Source organism: Artemia sp. Qi Xiang Cuo, chromosome 5 (assembly GCF_049724085.1).
Source record: "Artemia sp. Qi Xiang Cuo chromosome 5, ASM4972408v1, whole genome shotgun sequence".
Lineage (NCBI taxonomy): Eukaryota > Metazoa > Arthropoda > Branchiopoda > Anostraca > Artemiidae > Artemia > Artemia sp. Qi Xiang Cuo.
Window position 1 is genome coordinate 21,291,329 of NC_142798.1, and position 17,756 is coordinate 21,309,084.

The 17,756-nt window shown below is 33.4% G+C and overlaps 1 protein-coding gene across 6 annotated transcripts in view; it reads right to left on the reverse strand.

Annotated features, from left to right (window-relative positions):
• The window catches only part of MRP (Multidrug-Resistance like Protein 1), a 175,237-nt gene that overhangs the window by 102,122 nt on the left and 55,359 nt on the right, over positions 1-17,756 (reverse strand). For all 6 annotated transcript variants that reach the window (XM_089089429.1, XM_089089428.1, XM_089089427.1 and 3 more), the window contains exons 4-7: positions 14,988-15,116; positions 8,732-8,869; positions 6,726-6,854; positions 1,207-1,406 (exon numbers count right to left, since the gene is read on the reverse strand). In XM_089089429.1, coding sequence (XP_088945555.1) covers positions 1,207-1,406; positions 6,726-6,854; positions 8,732-8,869; positions 14,988-15,116 — 596 coding nt within the window. The remainder of the gene's footprint in view (positions 1-1,206; positions 1,407-6,725; positions 6,855-8,731; positions 8,870-14,987; positions 15,117-17,756) is intronic.

The following is a 17,756-nucleotide window of genomic DNA, read 5'->3' on the forward strand; positions in this document are numbered from 1 at the left end:
AATCAATCTATGATAAGAAGCTAAACTTAACCCTGCCTTAAGCTCTTATTTCGATTGTTCCAGTTACTATTCATGGCTAAAAGCTACACAGCAAAGATGGATAAAAGTCCGCCTTTTGCTAGTCAAACTGCTGCATTATTGCATAAGCAAATCTTGTCCTGGTGTATTAGTGTTTTATTGAAGAAAAAGATTGCGGGAATAAATGCTTTCAGGTTACTATGAAAATATACCTTATACGTTCAATGCCAGTTGAACAAAAAATAATGTTGTTTTTTCAATTCTGGAAATGTGTCTAGCAAAAAAATTAAATAAGATGACATACTTTGTAGCAGAAGAAAAAGGTTGACAATTTTCTCCGAGAAAAATTGCTCCGAGAAAAATTAACATAGATATTGATGTATCAAACATTGACACAGTATCTCAGACAAAGTGGCAAGGACTTTGAATAAATCCCCCCACGATTGATCAAAGGATCTTTCAAGACACTTCGTACAACGTAAAAATGTACTGTTTTACCAGTTTCAGACACCCTCCTGAAAAATATTTTTATAATTCCCCCCCCCCCCCCCCTGCAGTTTTTTTTGTTGTATCCACCAATGTTCGTTCATATATCAAAGATGTATATATATATATATATATATATATATATATATATATATTATATATATATATATATATATATATATATATATATATATATATATATATATATATATATATATATATATATATATATATATATATTTATGATATATATATATATATTTATAGTATATATATATATATATATATATATATATATATATATATATATATATATATATATATATATATATATATATATATATATATATATATATATATATATATATATATATATATATATATATATATATATATATATATATATATATATATATATATATATGAGTTTTAGCAAACACATTAAAAAAATATGATAGATATATCATAATTATAATATATATATAATATATATATCTAGATATATAATATATCTATGATAATAGATATATTATTATCCGTAACGTAAGCTATGAAGATTGTAAAACGGTCTATGATTGATCCACCATGAACGATCCACCAATCAACCAAGTTTACATTCTGCCTGATCTCAAGTAAAACAGTGTATAGGCTTACTAAGCCAGTGCAATAGGAAAGCAATGGAATTATTAAATAGGTCATTACCTATTTTTCTGAGCTTTGCTAACAGCTTTATTCCAAAACTTGTCCCAGCGAGGCACAACAGAAGAGGAACGATCTTCTGGCTTAAGGTCCCATAAATCTTTTACTTCCAGCGATCTTTTATAGCCAAGAATAGCCAAGGTATCAAACCACGAGAATGTCAACATCGATACAAAAGATGCTCCAAGTTCAGGAGATGGTTTCTTTAAAAAATAAAATAAGAAATTAAAACAAACACACTTTGATTAGTAGAGAATCAAAAATAGGCGTTAATATTATAAAAGACAAATTTCAGGTAAACATAAAAATAAAATTTGTCTTTCTTTCTTTCTTTGCTTCTTCCTAGATCAAAATGAATAGAGGAAACATTTGTTAAGAAAAAAGAACTAGATCTTACCGATAAAGCTTAAACATGAGACTTCCAGAATCATAAGTTAGTAGACGTTGCATTGTGGCCTATAAATAATGTAAAAGACAACAGATGCTACCACTTTTTACAGCGTATAGCCCCCTCTGGTGCATACAATTTTACCACAAACCTACGGGTCTATAACTGGAAAGACAATGTACTTATACCAAAGGATTCGTTTAGTTATAGACCTATTAATTAACCGAGAGACAATTTTGATATTATTCAGACTTTTTCAAAAAATTCATCTAAACTTTCTTTTAAAATAGGAAAATATTCCTGTTTTTAATGATTTTCAGCTAATTTTTGACCTGTTTTTCAATCTAAAAAAATACTAGTGAATTTCAAAAACTGAACTCGATAGATGGACAAAACTGAATCTAACTAATCAAATGATAACAAAATTTGAAACCTTGAAATCCGTACTTTGAAACATTGAAACTGTATGACTTTAGAAAATAATACGCCAAAACTTGCAGAAGGAACATATATCTAAACTAATTGAATGATGGTAAATATTCAATATGAACGATGCACCTCTCCCCCTCAAAATGGATTCCTCTGTACAAGCCTGGGCCCACTGCCCAGGCCCCAATCCTACTGTTTTGTACAAAACAATACAAGAACGTAAATGATTCAGTGAGTTAATGAGTGAGTGAAGAATGTGAGTTAATGAGTTATAATTCTGAGTCAGTCGGGTTAATGACTTTGTAATATGAGTTAATGAGTTAGGATGTTGAGTGAGTTCAGAATATGAGTTGATGAGTTAGGATTCTGAGTGAGTTAGGAATATGAGTTAATGAGTTAGGATTCTGAGTGGGTTGGGAATATGAGTTAATGAGTTAGGATTCTGAGTGATTTAGGAATATGAGTCAACGAGTTAGGATTCTGAGTGAGTTAGGAATATGAGTTAATGAGTTAGGATTCTGAGAAAGTTAGGAATATGAGTTAATGTGTTAGGATTCTGAGTGAGTTAGGAATATGAGTTAATGAGTTAGGATTCTGAGTGAGTTAGGTATATGAGCTAATTATTTAGGATTCTGAGTGAGTATAAAGGTTCTGTTTTATAAATCAGTCTTCCAAAAGATAGCCTGCATACAGAAAAAAAATTCAACAAACAAACAAACAGGATGCCCCTTCATTCCCACCCAAAAAATCCCTTTCTACTTTCCCCATATTTCTTGCCTTATTTTTTATTTATATTTCCTTTGTTTTACCTGTCTTTTCGGTTTTCTAGACCTACCCCCCCCCCAAGTATTCCTTCGCCAAGTCCATCCATGTCCCATTACCAAGCAGATAGCATATGTGAATTTAACAAAAATTGAACATGAATTGAGAACAAAAAGAGATACAGCTAGCTATCTTTTTCTATCCCTGTTAGCGTGAAAAAAAGCAAAAAATTTGGGTGTGTGCTTTTTTTATACAGGCCATCCGTGAATATACTAGTATACTTTGCTCTCTTTATTATGGTAATAATAGATAGCCTTCTTTTCGAGCTTAGCTCCCTGTTAGCTTTACTCAATTATTTGTGTTTGTCTATTTTTGTGTGAAACAAAAATCTTGAATCTAATCTCTTTCTTATATAGAATCTTATACAACTTCAAGTGCTCCTGTACAAAACTTGTTACTGGCAAACTGTCAATCGATTTTCTAACTTTTATTGTTTATTATAAATTTTTTAGCTTTCTTAAAAAATTAAGCAGTTCCACTATTTTTCTTCCTTTTTTTGTAAACACCGTCAATTAAATTTCCTCCAAAGAAGGGATCAAAATAGATATTCCGGAACGCTTTTGAAATATATTGTACTAAAGTTAGTCTGAGTGAGTTAGGAATATGAGTTAATGAGTTAGGATTCTGAGTGAGTTAGGTATATGAGCTAATTATTTAGGATTCTGAGTGAGTATAAAGGTTCTGTTTTATAAATCAGTCTTCCAAAAGATAGCCTGCATACAGAAAAAAATTCAACAAACAAACAAACAGGATGCCCCTTCATTCCCACCCAAAAAATCCCTTTCTACTTTCCCCATATTTCTTGCCTTATTTTTTATTTATATTTCCTTTGTTTTACCTGTCTTTTCGGTTTTCTAGACCTACCCCCCCCCCCCCCAAGTATTCCTTCGCCAAGTCCATCCATGTCCCATTACCAAGCAGATAGCATATGTGAATTAAAAAAAAATTGAACATGAATTGAGAACAAAAAGAGATACAGCTAGCTATCTTTTTCTATCCCTGTTAGCGTGAAAAAAAGCAAAAAATTCGGGTGTGTGCTTTTTTATACAGGCCATCCGTGAATATACTAGTTTGACTTTCTCACAACTCTTTTTTTTTAAACAATAAAAACTTTAGCGTAAAGAGCGAGGCGTTGAGGAGGGCACAGCCCCTTTCATATACGGAAGCGGGGGTTTGGGGGCGGCAGCCCCAACTGCACCTTCTAATGCCTGTACATTTTAAGGTTCAAACTTGTGACTCAGCCTCTTTAACTCTTTAGAAAACGTAGTTTTTTTCAAATAATTTCTGCACGTTTTTGTACAGTTTAATACTTATTATTGCTTGACTAACTGTTAGCTGATCTTTTCAGGATTCAAAGTTGGGGGTCTGCCGACTCCCAAACCCCCCGCTTTTGAAGATTATTGTGTTAAGGCTTTTAATTCCTGAATACTCAAATCAAATGCACAGTAAGATTTTTTTTTTCAACTTTTTTTCGAGCATGCGGGTATACGGCATGTTATCAAAGCAGTGGAGACTTACCTGTAACCTGAAGGCCGACTGTAATATTCTTCTGGAGACGCCTGTTGAGCCGAAGGATTTAATAGATTGTATTTAAAAAAGAAACTAAGTTTCTTTTTTAAACTTTAAATTCAGTATATAAAAAATTTTCTCTGACAGGGAATCGAACCCGGATCTTCCGCCTAGCAGTCAGGAACAGCAACCATTGTACTACAGAGACACTTGTTATATTATTTTAGTCTCTTGTATCTATTTTTGACGCAAGCAAACCCCCACAAAACTTGATATTTAGTTTTTGGAAAATAGGGAAGGAAGGATTGGATTGAGCTGAAATTTTGAGGATAAGCTCTCAGGCCCCAGAAAAGCTAATCCTCTAAATTACAGACCGATTGGACAACGTTAAAGGGGGGCTGTGGTGGGAAAAATTAACCTGGGCTCTCATAGGAAAAGAAAGTTTTTCGTAAATGTAAATTCGGGGGATAATTTTTTCGGTCTGAAAATATCAAAAGGCCCTAACAGGTCAAATTCCGCTTCGAATGAGTCCTCATTCACCCGGATTCGTTGCCAACTGTGACCTGTAGGCGTGGCTGATAAAAAAAAAGAGAGAAATGAACTTTAAGTCGCTATACTTGTTTTTTGGAAAACAGGGAAGGAGTGATCGGATTGAGCTGAAATTTTGAGGAAGAGCTCTCAGGCCCCAGGAAAGCTTATCCTCTAAATTTCAGCCCGATCGGACAACGTTAAAGGGGGGCTGTGGTGGAAAAAATTAACATGGGCTCTTATAGGAAAACGAGGTTTTTCGTAAATGTAAATTCGGGGGATAATTTGTTCGGTCTGGAAATATCAAAAGGCCCTAACAGGTCAAATTCCGGTTCGAATGAGTCCTCATTCACCCGGATCCGTCGCCAACGTTAAAGGGGGGCTGTGGTCGGAGGGTCGAAACTTCCGGCCCCCTTTTACCCATGAAGATAAACTCGGAGGGGGGTAAAATTTTGCATGTTTCTTAGTTGGAGCTTGGGCTACAAAATACGATTACCGCTGTCTCTCTGCGACCGCTAGGACCGGAAATCGCTTAACATTGTGGTGGGTCGCCTCTTTAAAGAGGCACAAGCGTGCCTCCTTGATGACAGGAAAGAAGAAGATATAAAGGAAAAAGACACGACAGGAAGGAAAAAGACAAGAAGAATGATAGATGTTCATTTTACTTCAACACTGTTCTCTTATGATAAAAAAAAAAAAAAAAAAAAAAAAAAAAAAAAAAAAAAAAAAAAACGGCGTCAGTTTAGGGTCAGTTTACCACTCCTAAAAAGGATATACTAAACAAATAAAATTAATACCATTAGATTCCTTATTTTATGCTGTTTCACAATATCATGGCCGCTATTCCGACAACGCATCCCAGCAACTTTGAGTTTCCCTGATATAGCCCTTGGAAGAAGAAGAAGAAGAAGAAAAAAAAAAAAAAAAAAAAAAAAAAAAAAATTCACACTTCATAATATGCAAAATGTTTCTATTAGTCAGATTATTCTGTTTTCTTCCATTCTGATCCCTTTTTTTTAAATCAACCCAAATAAAACTTTTATCCAATATTGCAATCAATCACAGGCGAAACTGGAAATCATCAGGTTTAGGGTGCAGAAACCCATTTTAACAAAGAACCCATGTTTACCACGAGATTTGACCAACGGAAAAATATATTATCAGGGAGATATGAGATATATATATATATATATGTATATATGTATATATATATATATATATATATATATATATATATATATATATATATATATATATATATATATATATATATATATATATATATATATATATATATATATATATATATATATATATATATATATATATATATATATATATATATATATATATATATATATATATATATATATGAGACTATCAGAGGGGGGTGGGGTGTACGTTAGAAAATCGACCGTCATTTTTTGAAATTATAAGGAAACAAATAGTACTGTTTTATTTGTTTAGCATAATTCCTTTTGAAGTGAGCAACCACTAAACTGATACCAAAAAAATCAACTAATCATAGATGAGCATTTATCAGCTGATGATAATCACCATTCATCGAGCTCATGCATGTATTTATTCCTAAATTATAAGAAACAATTATATTTATTTCACTATACACTCTTTTCAAAAAGCTTTCCTGGCTGTAATGTGAGTGCTAGTGGGTCAAGTGTGGCCTAAGGCCACACTTGACCTAAACACGTGGCCTAAGGCCTAGGCCTGCATACCATCGAAAGATGTCATACAGTTATACTAGCTTAAAATTTAGTTTTAATTCGCTTTAAAACTAACTGTGGTTTTGTTTTCTAGTATCTTTCGCCAATAATGAGGAGAATCTTACCTCTGATTTGAGTTCACTGGCCTCGTAAGAAGGCGGGGCGTCAGAGAAACAGTTGAGAAACAACATGAAAATAACAAGTGGGTAGTAAATCATATAGGTTGTGAACGTGAACGTGTTCACCGACTCGACCTACAAAAAAAAAAATCAGGAAACATTATATACAACGCAAGATTTGTCGTGTTCGATTAATAAGTTCGTGTAAAATCTGTTCTTAACGATATTTGCAGCCACAGGGGTGGGGGTCCCCTCAGATCTCTCAGCCCCCTACTCCTAGAAAACTGTTACTAAGAGATACATTATATTTCGTGTATTTCCTGGACCATCCCCACAAGAAAATATACTCTAATACTACCCTTTCTTCCCAACCTGAAAGATATGAATATACGTACAACAATGTTTTCGATTGTCAAATAATTACATCCCTGTTACTTCTTAATTGTTTTAAAAAACATAAACCATAATAGAAAATTCGACAGGGCTTAACCTTCATTAGACAACAAAATTTCATAGAATTAATAGGAATCGATTAATACGGTTCATAGGAGAAATGACAACATCCCATTATATATATATATATATATATATATATATATATATATATATATATATATATATATATATATATATATATATATATATATATATATATATATATATACATATATATATATATATATATATATATATATATATATATATATATATATATATATAAATATATATATATATATATATATAAAAAAAAAAAAAAAAAAAAAAAAATATATAAAAATATAAAAAAAAAAAAATATATATATATATATATATATATATATATATATATATATATATATATATATAGAGAGAGAGAGAGAGAGAGAGAGAGAGAGAGAGATATATATATATATATATATATATATATATATATATATATATATATATATATATATATATATATATATATATATATATATATATATGTGTGTGTGTGTATTATATATATATAATGAATATTGTTCTTTGTCAAAAAAAGTTCTAACTATTTCTATATAGTAATAATTTTCTCAAGAGTTTGTGTCTCTTATTTGTAAAACAAACTAGCAAAGTCATTTCTAAGAATAAAAAAAAAACTTCTATAGTTAATGAATGTGACAGAAAAAGTCGAAAGCTTTGCCAGAGAAATTCAATCTGATTATTTGTTCAAAGTAAAAAGGCCGGGAACGATATTCGAGGCAAGAAAATGGTAACATACTATTGCAAATGGACTAGACAAAAACCGTTTACAATTAATCACATGAGTAATACACAGTTATTTGATCAGAGCTCAGATTGGCTAACCAGAAAACAAAATAATAATTTAATGTGTAACTGTGAAGAAGTACATGTAGAATTTGAACGATTTAGAATATATGTAACACTATATCATACACATTCATGCAACCTGATATTTATATATTTGGTTCCAACAGTTGTACCGATAGGTGCCACCAAATGAAGCAAGATCGTGTGGAATCACAATAGAAAAATAAAACTGTACTACCGTTAAAATTTTAGTTAAGGGGTTCTATCAAATTTTTTCAGTATTTAAAATTCTTAATTTAAGAATTTTTAATATTGATGCTTGATTGCGTAAAGGGGGTGAGACAAACCCTTTAAAATTAAATAATACGTCAACGGGTAACCATTGCGAATATTTTCTAGCTAGCATTCGAGAAAGTGACAAAAAAGGACTACACTTGATATTTTCTTCTGAGTTCCATGAGGCGAGAGGGCCTAAAACTTTGAGGCATCTTCTAATTGAGCATGGCTTTTTCTTCAACTATAAACTGACAATACTATAGAATCTCCGAAGGGAACCACCAAATATCTAAAAGGGTCCAAGCCTGTTCAACACACATATCCTAAAAGTAATATGATCTAGCAACTTTACTGCCACATTAGCAAGAGATAACAAAGAAAATCACATTTTAAAGGTTACTACAAAAAAGTTAAATACATTCAAATATAAAAATCAAAAATAAACTTACCGGATCGGTGGCTCTCATAATTTGAGTACGATATGTAACTGCACCACATATAGAGAGAAGAAGCCAGAAAATAAATAGAACTCCAGAAGATCTTATGCCTCGTCGCTTCCCTACTATGAGTAGAACAAGGGAGAGTACCTATTGAAGCAGATGAAAACAATTTACAATATTACCCGTCTAATAATGACTCAAAAATATAATTGAATTTTTTAAAGAGGCACAGCCTAGACTGACTGACTGACTTCTTATGAAATATTTGTAGGGTCATTATATATCTTTGAATCAGAATCTTAAGTTCTGACTCTTATTAAATAAAAAAAAACAAGTTTTTTTAACTGAAAGTAAGGAACGACGTTAAAACTTAAAACGAACAGAAATTATTCCGTATATGAAAGGGGCTGCCCCCTCCTCAACGTCTCGCTCGTTGCGCTAAAGTTTAAAAATAGGAGAGTTGTGACAAAGAGTCAAACGTTAGCGTAAAGAGTGATGCGTTGAGGAGGGGACAGCCCCCTTCATAAACGGAATAATTTCTGTTCGTTTTAAGTTTCGTTTAAGTTCGTTTTTAGTTAAAAAAACTTGTTCTTTTTTATTTAATTTTTGAACGTTTTTAAATTAATAGAGGTTTTGATTTTAGCTTACCGTACATGAATAATTAAAACAAAATTTGAATATTAATTTTACTTTTATTTGGTTAAATAGCTTTCTCAAAACTTGTTTAATTTTATTTACGAACGTTTTTATTAGTAATAAATATACGTAACTTACGAATTAACTTATGTAACGAACATCTATATTCATATATTTTTAATACGTATATTAGAGGGTTCGCCCCCTAGTCGATACCTTGCTCTTTAAGCTAAAGTTCGAATTTTGTTCCAATTCTTTAAAAATTGCCCCTTAGTCACAAATTCCGCTAATTAGAATAAATAGCTCTTGGGAAAGTACTAAAAAATCTTTGGCTTAAAGAGCGGGGTATTAACTAGGGGGTGAACCCAATGATATATGTAATGTTTTCTGTCGTTTTAAGTTTTGATGTTGCTCCTTACTTTCAGTTGAAGAACTTGTTTTTTTTATATAATTTCTGATCTTTTCTTTAAATAATGCTGGGAAATTCGGCGCCCCCTTCATAACAATGTCCCTTCCCCCATGAAAACTTCCTCCATGGAAAGATCCTCCCACATACCCCCTGATCCACCCCCCACTACCATAAAAAATCCCCCCAGAAAAAGTCAGTATACTTCCCCATAACCAACACAATATGTAAACATTGGGCAAAGTTCATAACTTGCAGCCCTTCCCCTGGGGACTTCAGGGGATTAAGTCATCCTCAAAGACATAGTTATCATATTTTCGACCATGCTGAACAAAATGGCTATCCCAAAATCTTGATCGGGTGACTATGAGAAAAATATGAGCGTGGGAGGGGGCCTAGTTGCCCTCAATTTTTTTGGTCACTTAAAAAGGGCACTAGAACTTTTAATTTCCGTTCCAATGAGCCATCCCATGATATTCTACGACCACTGGGTCAATACGATCGCCCCTGGGAAAAAAAACAAATACGTACGCAGTGCAAAACCCTGTTACTGAACAACCCGTCATGGTGCAACTGGCCACGGAAAAAGCACTTACTTACTTTTGACGAGAAATAGACGCTGCCCCGCCTTGACCGGCATTCATAATTTCACCAGCAGAATTCCTCTGAGGCACGGTCATGGTCAACGGCTTCGGCCTGGTACGGCCAATCACTGTCCAATACTTACCGAAGAGGTGGAGGCCTCCAAGCGGTTCTACGTCCTTTTTTAACACTGACCGACAATCTTTCTTCTGGCCTCTAGGGCAAAAATTCCAATTTTCGAGTGGTTGTGCTTTAATAGCGGACTTCGAGATACATCGCTGGTCTTCACGCTGATGAGGAGACAATGATGAGGATGGCAATTTTTGATGGTGAGGTTCGATAATGATGACGACAAAAATGCTGACAACGATACCAGCGACAGTTTAGAAAACATCGGCGATATTTCAGAATAACAACATGGAAGACAACGACAATACTGAAGATGAATTTGAATGTAATGACCCCCGGAACAACCCTCTTCAAAATCAGTGTCTCTTAAATCGTGAATATTACCGTTATCCATATCATCATTGACGCTGCCGTCAATGCCACTAACATGAACAATTTAACTGTCATCACCGATATTACTGTCATCATTTTACACTTCGTACCATTATTATTACCACTGGCATTATCTTTGTCTTTTAGCTCGCTCTTGCCAGCGTCGGTAAGCTTACTTTCGTTTAAACGCTTCAAGACGCCACTCCATGCCGTTGTCCACCCACACACCCTCCTTGCCGTCTGTTCCTTCCTCCGTCAATCAGTAACGACAATTGGTCTCCATAAATTGCAATGAGATATCAGTTCCATGAGCAAGTTAGAGGTGATTTAAGAATCATGAAAAAACAACTGACAAATCAATTAACGTAATCATTTTCAATATCTGTTTGACAAACCAACGGCTTCCTATATTTACCAGTGTCTCGATGTGGGCTGTGTTTATATTATAATCTCGTAAAAGAACACCATTTTATTACACACCCGAATTTTAGCCATGAAACAGCAATATGAAATTATTTCATGATCATATTATACTATACATAAATTTAAATATTTACCAAGAAATAGAAGTTTGAATAAAAAAAAATGGTCCTATTTAAAAAAGCCCTGCTCGGACGAACAAATCATGTACTGAGTTCTGTGTTGGCGCAGTGGGTTTCACCTTAACTTAGTAATACGGAAGCCAGATATCGAACCTGGCTGTCGCAACACACTGCAGGGCCAACACAGGGACCTTAGTAGTCAAAGAAGCGTCGTTAATCCGATTACATTACATTATGAAAAATCATGTGCTTTTGTAGTGGCGAATATAACTAAAATTTTATTAATTATTGACATGAAAAAAAGAATTCATCCATAGCATAATGACACAGCGTTTTTGGTATCTTCTTAGTTCTGACTTAATACAAGTTGTATAAGTGCTAGGAATTAGTAAATGAAACTGGGCAATCACAAAAATCTATCAGGCAAAACATCAACAAATCTAAGATAATGAAAAAAGATAAAATTCCAGAATCTTAGTCGCAACTGCAAGACCTTCTCTAAAGAGTTGAAGGAGAGTGAAATAAAAGGGAGAATATTCAACTTACATAGGAAGATAATTATCGATCAGTTTCACTAAATAACTCAAACAGTTTTTTGAGCGCCAGGTATCAGTAGTAAAATTTTCATAGTGTCAATTTTTTCAATCCTTTTTAATAAAAAAAACTTTCTGATCTACGTCGATATTTTTGGCCTTTTCAGGAAATTCAAACGATAAATATAGCTTCCTTCTTTAACGTTCAGAAAACTTTTAAACGGCATCATAAACTCAAGGATGAAGATAGGTCTTCGCCTTGAAGTGACATCAGGAATTTAGCGAGCCCCCCCCCCCTCCCTTTTTCTTATATACAAAAGCCTTTTTTATATTAGGTAAGAAATTCTATTATACATGAATTGGTCCATATATAACTATAACTATTTTGGTTTTAGTAATGTTGAATACATAAGGAGTAACACCAACTCGGCATCTATCTTAGACCCTCCTCCTCCTCCCCTCAAACCGCTAGTTTCGCCATATGAACCTTATTTCAATGAACAATTCAAAGTAAACAGGGTGATATTATTTGTTTGTTTTTTTTCTCTTTTGCTTCAAATTGTTTCGAATTCGTAAAAGTGCTAGTAACAAGTCATCATTACTCATCAAAAATAATCTCGTAAAAACATGTCCAAACTTGTCTAGTAATATATTAGCAAGTACAAGATAAGAAAGGACAAAGTTCATCTGAAATGAAATTTTTAATCCGAAAATTTTTAAAGAAAAGGAAAACCATTGGTCATGGCTGTCTTAACGTATGGGCTCAATGGGTAATTGTTTGGCAGGGGGATCAAAAAGAGCATTAATCCTACTAATTTGCGTAAATTGATATCACTCAAGGAACACTGCCTATATCCATTGCGCCACCTTGTCGTCAAGGTCTAATCGTGCTAGAAAGACGACACTGCTTCTAGTCCATATAAAATGGGTAATGCGCAATAACTGAGTCTTTGAGCCAGGTATGGATTACCTAAAGAAGAGCATTGCCTTCATAGAAGAGTGTAACCATAAAAATTTAGCAGATTTAAGTTCTTTTCGAATGTTCAGACTAAAATGGCAATCGTGTAAATTTAATGCGATATCTTGCTGAGCTAAGCTGGCTTAAATGGCAGTCGATCATCCTCCACTTTGTTTCGGCTATTCAAAAAAACACTAAATATTTAATTTTAAATCAAATAAACCCTCCCTTAACTTTCTAAGATCTTTTGTTCTATATGATGAGACCGAAGAAAAATACAAAAACAAGCTATGTGAGTTACTGTTCTTTATCAAGTCAACGCTGTTATGTTGGTTACGACAAATTCTATGGAACACAAAAGTTAATTGAGCATGTAACTAAAAATTACAATTGATTAGTTCCGATACGAACGAAATCCATGACAAGAAAACCAAAACACGGGCTGACAAAAACTTTAAAATATACATTAAATATTTGGAATTATTTGCTACCATTGTCTTTAACAGATTCATGTCATGCAAGGTCTCGTATACCTGGCGGAATCTCAAAAATAGCAGAGAACGGCTATCAGAGTTTGTTTGTCAACTTCGTGGCATGGTTAACCTTTTCTTGGATAATCATTATTCACTTTCAGGATAACAGTTTTTTATATCGAGATGGAGAACCCCACGAGATGGAGAGCCCTATAAGTTTAGTCTTCAATTTTTGTGGAATTCTTTCTTTAAACGACAAGCTCAATTAGTGTCAATATCAAAAACAATAACAATGTCAAATAACGATATTTAAAAATTGGCAATTAAAAGCTGTCGTTGTTTACCAAAGCGAAGTATTTCCTTTTCAAAAAAAAAACGAAAGGAAAAAATGCTATTCTCGCGTTACTTTAGAAACTTTCCGAGTAAGAAGCTCATAATTTTAGAAGGGCGTTATTTTAAAACAAAATAAAATTCTTTTCCTCTGGATGCTACAAGTTTTGTAAGCTTCCAGTTTTATAGTTGCTTCGGTATTTCTTTTGTAGCTGTATTGCAGCTATAATCATTAAATTAATATAGGTTTTTCGTATCTTTGTAATAAGTATTCGTAAATACGAGAGCCTTACAGTTTCCTAGTGACTACACCACGATTACAGCTTTATGAAACAATCCTTTAAATTGAAAAACTAAGAGATTTTCCAATTTTCTGCGAAAATCAGGCAAAACAGAAAATAAAAAATTCTTGGTTTACGACTAAATACTCATTTTTATGGTGTAAGGTGTTTTCCATTACTGAAGAACAATGCAAAGCATTATAAGCAGGGAGAGGTCAGAGTGGGATTTATTTGCGACACCTTGAAAAATCAGGCTATTATGAGAAAAATAATTACTTCGTTATACTTTTACTTACAAAAGAATCCTTAAAAGCAAAAGTTGCTGACAACAACAAAACAATACTCAACTAAAAGGCTGGGATTCCAAAAAGAAACAAAAAGACGACCGGGGAAAAAACCGTGTTAGAAGACGTAATATAGTGCACTAGAAGACTTTTGGCTTCGTTGACCGTAGGAGGAAAAGGGGGCCAGGGATATAAAAGTAAAACTGATAAGAGGGCTACCTGGTTCAACTCCCCTACCTCTCGAAAGAATTTTCAAGGTCTGAAATAGATCGCAAAAATGCAGGTAAAAACGTAAATGCTCCTAAAAATCTAAAACAATCTCCGACTTGGAAGTTTGTCTCAAAAAGGCAGGTAAAAGTAATGCACTCTAGATTTGTGGCAGTTTATACCTATTTAAGATTCGACTTCATTTGTCTTTTTAATTTATCTTTGAAAGCTTTCATTTCCTCCTTCAAAATAATTTCTCCTCTTTTTGGGTTTGACATCTTAATTAAGCTAATTTTTGCTGGTTTTAATTTTAAACTTGCACATTATTTTTCATGGAAGGAGATATTTTTTAATCTAATTTGTCCCCGTTTTTTTATTTGTTTCTTTTTTTTGTATTTATTAAAAGCAATAACGTTGGCTAACAAGATTTATTAATAGCATTTAACGCTTTTGTCTTCGTTGCCCTTATGAGAAAAAGACGGTTAAGCATGTAAAAATAAAATAGAATATGTCTTCTTTGGGCATTTCTTACCAGAGTTGCACATTTTATCAAAGGTGAGTAGATATCAGCAGGGAAAATCGGAAGTCTGCCAGCACTCTCGCTGTCCACAGCCCAGGCAAAATCAATGATACACAGGACAATCAAAAGTAAATTAACAACCTGCAAAGATAGTCTTGAGAATATTCCACAATATATTGCAACAAGTCCTGTAATTAAGTTATAATAGGTATTATATTCGTAAAAAAACAAGCTATTTCAAACGAAAGTAGAGAGCAATGTTAAACCTTAAAGCAAACGGAAATGATCATATATATGACGGGGCACTCGTTAGCTTTGTGATGCTTTACGGAGCTGAGATGTGGCACCGCCACTCTTAAAAATGTTGACGTGTTTCAGTCAGAGCTTGAGGATGATCGAAGGTCTGCGATGGTTCGACTTCGTCAACAACGAGAAGTTGCTGCGGCTCACTAAGAAGTCTCGGTTTTTGACCCAAGCAGCCGGGCGCACCTCACGATGCTTTGGAAACCTGCTGCGAACGCCTCCACACCTCCATATCCTTCCTAATGGTTGATGCAAAAACATCCAATAATGTATAACCGTCACTGTTGCCGTATACGCGATTTACAATTTCGGTTCATTTGTATGGACAAATAAGTTTAGGGACAAACACTTCTAACAAATTAGGGACAAATTGCTTCTGAAAGTGGGAAGTTATATACAGATTTTTGATGTTTTGAACCAACTGGCTATCTAAAAATTTTCATTTGATTGCATGTTGGCCTTTCTTAGGCTACAATTTTTGTTTTGAGGGACAAAATTTCAGAAATCGGTACTCTGTTACGGTGCATCATCTTTTGCTCCTTAAAAGGCAATTGAACTTGAAATTTTTCGTTCGAGGGAGCTCTTTTACGGTATTCTATGATCACTCATTTGACGAGATCATCCCAAGAAAAAAATAGAAAATGAATAAGAATCAATGACCTTTTTAACAGAAAATAAACGAAATTTGAAATTGGTACATTTAGTAGAAGTTTTCTTGGTCTGACCTTGAAATTAAGAATTTTTGTAGGTAACAATGGCAAACTAAAGAGAAATCTAAAATAGACGAATTATATCAAGCCAAATTATGAAGCATAGAAGAAATCAGAAGTTAGACGGAGGGTAAGGGGTCAAAACCCCCCACTGTGTATATATGTCTGAACCTTCCCCATCAGTTTTGTGAGCTTTTATTGCGTTCCTTTTCTTCTTTTATGACAAGCATTTGGCTTATCCTCAAAATTTGTCTTGAACTTTGTAATATTCAGCTTGAAACTTCTGCTTTTTCCCTTAGTTTCCTCCAAAAGTCCTATATATTCCCTAAATAAGATCCACGCAAAAATGTGTCAAAAATTTATAAAAATATGTAGTATTAAATAATATAGTAAAATATGAAGTATTATGTGTAATACTTTTCTCCTGATTTGCACTTAACTTTTGACTCTTGGGTTCATTCCATTGGGGTTTTACTTATTTTTACCATTTCACAATTTCATTTATGTGTTGGTGATCAAGCGATCAAGCAACGTGATCAAGCGATAAGGTATATTAGTGATCAAGTATTGCTACTGTTGACGATCGCTGTATATGTGATCGAAATACCTAGACTTTTGTACCTGTTTTCACTATCTAAATAAATGGACTGATCCCCTTTCGAACATTTTATTTGTTCGTCATAGAAAGGCTGTATGGTCTGGGAAAGGGATACCTAATTTAAGGTATAACGTCGAAAATGTGTCTTATATATGGGGAGCTGAGACCAATCAAGTATTATAAATTCAACATTTCTTTTGCAATTGGAAGAAAGAGAAGACTTTGCCACCTTCATTGGAAATTCACTTTACATTTAGGCAAGATTAAAGAAGAAAATTTGTATCTCAAGACTTTGAATGAACCCTGTTTATTGAACTCTCGGAGAAAAAAATCTAGTGAATGAGCAGAAGGTTAATTATTTTGTTTTGTATAAATATGTTAACTTTAATACTTTAGCATTACTCCTGATGAGGATCGCTGTTTATATGACTGAAATATCTAGACTTTTGCAACTGTTTTCACCGTCTAAACAAATGGCCGTATCCCCACTTGAACATTTTATTTGTTCGTCATAGAAAGGCAGTGTGGTCTGGGAAAAGGACACCTAGTTTAAGGTATCACGTTGAAAGTGATCAAGTAAGCTTCATAATAAATAAATAAATTTAAACGGCAATTATGAAAAGCAAGACAAAAATTCTCTAAAAAATAAAAAAAGGTTAAAATGTGGTTTTTATACTGTATTGCAGCTCTTATGTAAGGGAAAGGAGTAATGAGATCCAAAATATATAATTTAGTCAAATTATTACCAAAGGACAATTTAACAAAAAAAACGCATAGACATTTTTTGGGTTTTGGAAATGATGGTATCAGCCACTTAACGAGATGAATGCAGTGACATCAATTACGGGGAGTATCAGAAGGCAAAAATACCCCCCCCCCCCCAATAGATTCTCAGAAATGCCTTTTTGAGTGTAATTTCATTGAAAAATCTTTCTTTTGTATTTTACTTTTTTTTAACAAAATTGCCTGCTGCCCCTAGATTTCGAAATTATATTTTGTTCCCCCTCCCCCTGATTTTTCATTAATTGACACCACAGGATGAACGGAGCGGGTAAAAAGCCCTCTGATATTCAACTTTTCTATCAAAATTGCCAAGAAGATAAAAGTTCAATACATATTTTAACCGTCATTTTGAAGGTTTATTGTACACTTCCAAATAACAGTTGACGG